Raw genomic sequence first — 9352 nt, 5'->3', positions numbered from 1 at the left:
ACGAAAATTTAATTTAATTGTACTTTAACCTGACAAAGACTATTAATTTTACTTTAACCTGACAAAGACTAAGGCATGGTACTATTATTGAAAATGCTTTGCTATTATTTCTATATCTTTATCTGGGAGGAGGGGTATTCACATGAAACTTTGCTCGTTACCCCATTTTACACAAATTTCGCAGATAAAAAATATAAGACCTTTTCCTCTCTTTTTCCCTGAAGAAATTTCCTCCACAACTGACTTATTAATGGATATTAGTAATATATAGTAATATATAGTAATATATAATGAATATTAGTTTTGTATAGTCTAGGAAAGATTTCTATTAAAAGAGTCCCTGAGTGTCATTCCCACTCTCAGATTTCATATTTGATGTTTATCCATATTAATTTCTGAAATAGCCTTTCGCCTTTAAATGTACTTTAATTTTCAAAGATTCTGATAAACATTAAAAAATTGAAATCTTATTTAAATATCCAAATATGCTAGAAATATTTTTATCCAAATATGCTGGAAAAATGAACCAGATTCGAAATTTCTAATTATGCACTTTATTCATTAAATTCCGTTTGTTCCCTTTCAATAAATATAAATGCTACATTTAAAAAATTGCATACCTGCAATACAATCTGCAATCAATTGTAAATACCTGCAATACAATCTGGCACAATTTCACCACGGATTTGTAAATCACTTGCTTTGTTAATGAGAGTTGCAACAGAAAATCTTAAGATAGTGCCTCTAGAAGGTCTCTTAGTGTTACTTCTGTATGAGAGATTACCTCCAAATACCTTAAAAGATGATTGTTGCTGACATGAGTGTTTGTAAATTAAGACACCATTTGTCATCAGAGTCTTTTTTGTTGTTGTTGTTGTTCAGGTAATTTGTTCGTAAACCGATTTGAGATGTTAGTGAGCCTAGGTTTCATCATATACTGAAGACATTCCAAACCTATTGAATACATATTTATAGCTATTAGTTTTATGTGTTTCAGACTGCCTGATTAACTGACTCGATATATAACCTCTTAATTCAATATATAACATCCAAAATCCCTTCATTAAATCACAAACAAATGATTTCGAATTATCTGCAATGTATGTGTCAAATATCTTTATAATATATGTCAAATATCCATAAAAAGTCTTAAACAATTTGTGTACGTATGTTAATATGCTTCATGCACAAAATCTATTTATAATAAATGTTTCAGTATTTACAATCAAATTCCAGTTTTTCTCTTAAATCCCATTTTCGGTAATGGTGTAACTAAATAAACTTCAAACTCGGTTCTAATTAAATGCAACTCTGTCTACAAGTTATCAGCAAATTAAAATGCGAAAATATAATTAAAAAATAATTTTATTAACTTATGTATAAAATTTTAAGATTTAAAGAAAGGATTCATTTTTTATCGCTTGAGCTCTGTTCCCTTTGGACGGGTATGTTTGTGGTAACTGGAGCAGTTGCTGCGGCTACTGGAGTAGCTTGAACACGAATGGGAACAGGTCGTTCATTACTTGCTAAAGCTGGTTGGGGACGCTTTCTTGGAGCTTCAACTACGAGAATACCATCAGCACTGAGTGTGGAAGTAACTTTTTCGGGCTCGACTCCTTCGGGGAGAACGTAACGACGTGTAAACTGTCGAGAAATAAAGCCGTGTTCGTCAACTTTTTCCTCGTGGGAAGCAGTAACTACTACTTGATCGTCAACAGTCTTTACCGTTACTTCTTCCGGTGCGAAGTGACCAACATCGAGACGTACCTAGAAGAAATAAGAACAAAATCTTTAATACTTTGCTTTCAATATAAAGCATCAACTTCTCTGAATCTTGTGCACTTTATGTATGCATTAGATATATGTACGTAAAAGTTTATGTACAGCCATCTACGAGCGGTAGTCGTAATAAGTTTCCCGTAATACATGGATACCTGGATATACGCCATTAATCCTTTCCAGATCTTGGACGTAGCAAGCGAACTTTACCAATAAGAAATATAGGGATAATAATTAATCGGTTCTTATTAAAAAAAACCTATTCTTATTAAAATACTGCTTAATTCTAAAATACCAGTTCAGTGGGTAAAATCTACACTGTACAGAAATGAAGTATTGCGATTGATACAACACATAAATGTTTTTTTCCGCTATCCAGATCAAAAGCAATTTTCAACGTGCTCTAACGTCTCTGATTTTTGTTTGGTAATCGATTTCACCCCTTTCGCAACGACAGCATCTTTTTTTTTTTCCCTTCCCATAGTCGTAGGCACCGTACTTAACATACGGTTTGCAATGACCAAGTCCTGGAATTTTCAACAATCTCTTCTTCCCCTCCATAGAGATCCTAACAATTTTCTTCGTTGCTCAATTCTTCTCATTAACTTTCTTAAAACTCAACGTCAATGAATTTACGAAACGAATAAAAATTCAAAAAACACAAAATATCTTGAAAATTCGGAGTTGCAGTATGAGCTGTTTACTGAATAGTAGCAACAGATGTACTGATGCTCATGAGTAGTCGTAGCAGTGTTTCGAAAGAGGTAGACAAATGTAGTGCTCGCAGTCGTGAGTCATCGAACTCGATTCATATTCCATACAAACAGTGTATACCAAATAAAAAATATTTCGCGTCCAGTCAGGGCATATATGAAACTGGAAGTATTTCAAAGCGGACGTATATCGAAATACTACTGTACTTTCCTACACCTACGATCGGCGGTAAATGATAGCTGCAATTATGTCGCCATTTGAAGAGAATAATCACATCTGGATCATAATTTTGAATAAGCTAGATTTGGCTTTCACAACTAAACTAATAATTTAACAAGAGAAAGGGTTTCCAGCGTTCGTTCGTCATTCAGTATATATTTCTGCCAACATTTCTAGTTTAAAGTGAAACAATTACGAATCCTTTTCTTAGAAACTTTAGAAGCAACTGTAGAACTATTAATACCCTAATTTAAATATGACATTAGCGAAGAAGTTTGAAACAGAGAATTAAGATGTTATGTCTTAAATGCATGACACTTGAATAGTTACTAAAAATATTCTAAACACACTATGAGATAAACACTTCAAGCATCGGCAAATTTTAAGATCTAAGTAACAAATACAGGATAATCATCTAATACTTGCAAGTTATCATATTACTAATATGTTGTCCAATTTAAGACGTACATGTGATGAAATAACCTGTAAATTGCCATGATAGACTAAGCTGCAATGTAAGAAAGCAAAAAGTAAAGTAGTGATTTAAGAAGTCGATGAATTATTGAACAACAACGTGTATCTTTAATTTACTTTACTACTTGCAATAATACAATGTGGTATCTTTAATTTACTTTACTACTTGCAATAATACAATTTAAACAGTATAATAAAAGCATTGCGAATTCCTTACCTGGCGACTGCTCATTAATACAAGTTTGTTGATAAAATATCTGCTGTTTGAGTAGAAGTTTCATTATTAATGAGCTACTGCAAATGGAATCGCCATTATTTGACTTCAGCTTTCTAATTGTTGCGGATTAAAATAAGCGCACGAGTTTATGCAGTTTTTATTTCATGTGACAGCGTTACGAGTATTAAACACTGAATGCTACAAACATCAAATCAAACACGAAATCTAATCAATAAGGATTGTTATAACGTTACAAGCTCAAAGTGGAAAATTCTAAAGTGGCTGCAGTAAAAAAATATCAGTAAAGCGTTCAGTTGAGGAATAATTAATAAGAGAACCGCCCAGACGATACAGTGGTTAGAGAAGCTATGGGAAGGGACGAGAATATTCTATAACAATCGTACATGTTCACACCTACGATCGGCGGTATGGTTGGGTATTAAAGGCACTCTAAGAAGGACTCCAAAGGCACCTTTGCATCCAACGATATTATTTATTGTATGCTAGTGTTAGTCACTGTTCATTCCTTCCATAAGGTGAAACGAAATTCGACTAGATATTGTACATATTGTGGCAGATGAATATGCATATTGTGGCAGATGATATTGTGGCAGATTATAAATTGTACCTTAAGTAACCAGCAGACCGTAAGTAACCAGTAGAACAGACACGGAGTCTTACTGCTTCAAGATAACCCCAAACTTCTTACGACAGTGTCAATCATACAGCAAATTAACAATTTGGGATAAGAAATCGTGCCCTGTCTTCTATTTTCTACTGACATTTCTAGAACAAATTACAATTTTTCGGACATTTGAATTATTTTCTGCCCGTTCTCAATGATGGATCAATTTATCCACATTACGGAAATTCATCGCTTCTGGAGACACTGACTTTCACAGACGTGGTATAAATGATCTTGCCGCTGTTTGGCTACAATATATTGATACTGCTGGAAATTATTTTCACTCAATAAGTATTCTTATTTTTTATTCTCTTCTTTTTCAGTTGTCTTTAAAATCAAACATCTCATTTGCAACAACTTAATATATTTTAAATATAGTTATTTATATGTCATTAAGGTGCCTCAAAATAAAAGAAATAAATAAAATCGTTTCATATCATGATAAAGGAACCTAAGGCAAGTACGGAGATGAGCCTGTTACTTTCAGCATAACAACAGTGAAAAGAGTGAACTACCACTGTTACGCACATTACCAAAATGCCGAGTGAGCAATATGGAATTGTATTTAAAAATATGCCATTTTGAAATTAGATGACCCTTGTATAGTTGCTTCCTTCTTTATTATTTATTTATTTCGTTTCATTGTTGAAATCGGGTATTACTGACAAATAGCGCAAGATATTTTTACCTCTTGAGGAAAAGAAATCTACTGGTGTTCATCTCGAAAATACACATAGACCTTTTTGTATAAAAATATCGTCAATCTAAGACTGAATTTTATTATTCCAAAGGGGCTTTGTCCCTAAGGAACTATTGTTTTCGTTTTGCTATTTTGCGTCGAATTACTCAAAATATCCGTTTCACTTTTCAAACTGTTGCCACCAAATATTATCGCCCTGTATTACATTTGAAGAAATTAAATAATGAAGAATCTGCATAAATGTATGTATATGTTTCTCATATTGTGATAAAACAGTGTACCTACAGCCATACAATTTTGAATGACGTAATCCTATTGCGACTATGGACATCTCCAATCCTAATTTGAAATTTGGAATTTGTTTTATTATCGATTTCATATTTTGTAAAACTTTAACGAATTTGTGATTAACAATACCAAGGATTTCAAAGCGAGCAAGGCCGACGTTGTACATAAAAAAAATTTTTATCTTCAGCGCGTGAGACTGTGTATCGGAAATTCTAAAGATATGCTAAATTTTAAATTATTTTTCGATATTCCATTACTAAATTGTATGGTTTAAATGCGAAGAACATTATATTTAAATAAAACACACAAGGATAACACACAAAATGTTAAAAAAACACTCCTTTGGACATAATTTAAAATCTGAAATTTTTCAGATTTTCTTTTCTTTTAATTGCTATTATTATTTTTTTATTTAATTTTGAATTTCCTAATGGCGTTTTCTTTTACTGCGCAGTTTAATTCCGATTTATCGAGCTTAAATTTAATGATTTTTTTAATTTAGTAATTATTTTTCGTATTCTCAACAGGTTTTAAACAAAGAAATCTCGACTAAAGAATGGTTTGCTCGAATTTAGCAAAACATCATTAAGTTCTGAAGTTTTTAGATAATTTTTCTGAACGACTCTATTTTTCTATTTATATTGAATAAACCACATTTTCACTCAGTTACAAGCAAGCATTCAGTTAATTCAAAATTTCCCATTTTAATAATGAAAAAAAGAGAGAGGGGAGTCCTGAGTTATGAATTTTCTTAATTGCAAATAATCCTTTCTAGACATTCTGCAAATAGTTATTTTGTGATATGCTATGTGAAATATTTCGTTTGAATCTCCTTTCACAAATCTTTGTATTCATTGTAAAGAGCAAAACCTTTCGTTTTAAATTTCTAATTATTGATTCTTTAAAAACTCCACCGAAGTTTAAATCTTTAGATAAGTTATAAATTTTCATGTTCTCTCAAATTACTTTTTAATTTAAATGCATGCAAGTAGTGTTCCTTGGCTTTATCAATGGAAACAGAATTCAGTTTCCTAGGATATTTTTGCTGCATTAGAAAATCTGTAATATATGTTTTCTGATGTAGTTAAAATCACATATACACTTCCCCAATTCTATGAATATATTTTTTTACAAAATCTATTCTTATTAGTTACAACTAATATTAATAATTCATAGCTATAAATGAAATATTAGGCATCAAATAAAGTGTGCAATACTAGTAAACTATCAAATTGCTTCATTACTCTGGGGATTTATTAATAATGGACTTTATATATTATTTAAATAATAATCTTCGACTTTTTTCTTTTTTTTAAATCTGTCATAAGTAAAAAAATGCTTAAAGTGCATTCCTTTCCCTTGAAGAAATGGTGTTGCCGTTGTGTAACTTGAATTCGAGTTAGTTTCTTATAAAACATTCTTCACCAAGTATATCTTTCTTATAAACATTCAAGTATATCTTTCTTTAGACATGCTTCTAGAGTCTAACAGAACTCTTCGTACCCGGAAAACACGAAAAATCAGCAATGCCTTCGCCTGGATTTAAACTTCGGATCTCCCGATTGCTAGGCAGATGTGCTTCCAATTAGACTGCTAACACACGCGGTAAGGTAGAAGAAAATTTTTTATATTCTTCTCCACTTGAAGAGAGACTGAGAGGAGGGGATATAGTCACTAAATTCAAGTGGTAACGAATTATCGCCTGCCACATTTTAATTAGACCTCAACTCGGTCAGAATGAAGCTTTAATTAAAATGTAGTGGACAAAATACAGAATCCTTAAGCATTTATCGGAGCATGAAAAAGGAGAACTCAGCAATGCTCTCTCCGGAATTTGAACTCGGAAACTTCCATTGCTAGCCGGATGGGTTTCCGGTTACACTGTAAGGTATTTTCTCCCTCCTTCCATCATGCCTTTGTGGTGTAATGGTTGCAGACTCGGCGCGTATTCGAGAGGTCCAGGTTCGAGTCCGGGTGAGGACACTGCACATTTTTCACTTCCCCAGCATCAAAAATGCCATTCTGCACCTATTGACTCTACAGTGGTGCTCGAATTAAAAGATGGTGGACTATAATTCTTCACTACCAGGATTTGGAGACTAGGTCCCGTAATCCTCAGTCACCCTTTTTAAAAGGAGGAGTATAAAAGGTATTTTCTCCCTCCTCTCCAGCATGCCTTCGTAGTGTAGCGATAGCACATTCGGTGCGTACTGGAGAGTTCCATTTTGGAGAACCGGATAGAGAACTGCACATGTGTCACATCTCCTCCTTCAAAATAACCTAATGACTATGTATATTAAAATGGCACGCGGTAAGAAACGAAAAAGTTCCTTTCAAGCTTTGCCTTAATTAGTTAATTTAATGCAAATTCAGCTACAAAATTTATCTTTCGGCATTCGATATAAATTTTCAATTTCTTTAATTATAGGCTTCCGAGATGCATTTTTGCTTAACTGTTTAATTGAAGAAAGAGAAAAAATTGCATTCACGCGATTTCAATCAAATGCGTTAAGAACAATTTTTTGCTTTAATATATATGTGACTAAAACATAATCTTAAGGTTGATAATAATAGTGGGCTTTAAATTGTCTTAAAGAATTTTCAGCGAATTCGATTTAATCGCTCCTGTATACTTGTATATCATTTCTGTTCAATAACATTTCATTTATTCATAACAGAGACAGACTTTATTTTTAAAATCACGACTTTATTTTTAGAATATTTTTTCTTTCTAACTGTAGTAAAATTACTTCAGTTCATTTAAGCATCTATTTGATTTAGAAATTAGACCTCATCATAACTTAAATTTGTGGAGTTAATAACAAGTGAAGAATTAAATCTTATGATTTAAAATTCTATCACTGTTGATAAGAATAACAGATTAGCTAAGAAAATTGAATGATTTATGAAAAACCATTAATATTCGATATACTGCAACAGAAATTCTGAAAAATGCCTACATTTAGAATGCTATTTTTCGATCTATCTAGCGATGTAAAGATAAAAACCTAAGAAGGTTAGTTTGACCGTTTACAAAGAATGTAATAAACTTCAGCATTAAATAAAAAGAGAGATACTTAGAATAGAATTTTGAAAATATTCCTGTGGAACATTGTATTTACATCGCAAGTACAGTGTAAACAATTAAAAGAGAATCAGGTCAGTAAAAGGTGATTAAAAATTAAATTCAAAACTTGAAGCAAAAATACTGATTAACTAACAACAAAGAAACCAACAAGCAAACAAACAGAGTAAATCGTCTAAGAGAAATAATGAACTGAAAAAAAATGCACTTTTTGTTATGCGGAATTTCTTTTCCTTGAATATTTGGCTAACAGTGTAAGTTCTGCTCACTTCTTTTGCGCAAGTACCAAATAATATTTTTTAAGACATAGATAAAAAATTTTTACCTGGAATTTTTCAGGATCTGCTTTTACCTCCGAAGTGCCGCCACTGCTTAGCTGTCTCCTAGGTCTTAGAAAATAGCCCCTGTAAAAGGATGGTGAAGCGTCGAGGTCTAAATCACTAAGCCCCAATCCGAAATGTTGGTCTCGCAGACGAGATGGGATTTCAAAATCATCCCACCAGTTTCTGCTCACGATGGATGATCGAGTATAAGACATTTTCCTTTCAAAAGACTGTTTTGCAAAGAGGATGAAGACGTGGGTACGCTTTCTTATATAGACATGTATACCTGTTTCAAATAACAAGCTGAGGGTAAGTCGGCCATGTTTTGCCATAGGTGACAAACAAGATCCTTTCATTATATGCTTTAAAAATGCATGTTCTTCTCTTTTCTACAAGTTATTATTAAGTTGTTTTATTAACTTGATTTCTCTGCTTGTTGGTTACTTTGTCTGTTTAACTTGAGTCATGCAATTAGCTTTTGACTTCCTTCTACTGATAAGCCTAAATGCTTATAAATAAAAATGTATTAAATAAAGAATAAATAAGAATTAAGTAAATAAATTCCGTATTCTTTTAAATAACCGTACCAATTCACTATAAGAAGAATGATATGTTAAAAGGAGGATGGCTATTTTTTTTTCTTTAAAGTATCTCAGTCTGGAACAGGGTCAGGTAATAAAAGGCGTAACTTTGGACTCAATACTTTAAACATAATAAAAACTATTATCGCAAATTTCCTGCTCATATATTAACACAGATTTTATAACTTTTATAGATAAAGAACATTTAAATGAATCATCGAAAAAATTAAATAAGAAAAATCTAAAAATCACAGAATTCGTTTTATTATTTATCTCAACATTTTTAA

General features: G+C 32.1%; 1 protein-coding gene across 1 annotated transcript; it reads right to left on the bottom strand.

Moving 5' to 3' along the window:
• Nucleotides 1–1347: 1347 nt before the first annotated feature.
• Nucleotides 1348–8734, bottom strand: LOC118193737 (alpha-crystallin A chain-like). Its single transcript, XM_085822467.1, has 2 exons — nucleotides 8487–8734; nucleotides 1348–1767 (listed from the first exon to the last, which is right to left on the bottom strand). Exons 1-2 carry the CDS (start codon nucleotides 8697–8699, stop codon nucleotides 1408–1410), a joined length of 573 nt encoding a protein of 190 aa, XP_085678593.1. The 5' UTR covers nucleotides 8700–8734; the 3' UTR covers nucleotides 1348–1407.
• Nucleotides 8735–9352: the final 618 nt, after the last annotated feature.

This window comes from Stegodyphus dumicola, chromosome 8 (assembly GCF_044657685.1).
Source record: "Stegodyphus dumicola isolate Sdum_Otavi_A_Nest chromosome 8, ASM4465768v1".
In the NCBI taxonomy this organism is placed as follows: Eukaryota; Metazoa; Arthropoda; class Arachnida; order Araneae; family Eresidae; genus Stegodyphus; species Stegodyphus dumicola.
This window is presented reverse-complemented; position numbering and strand designations above follow the sequence as displayed.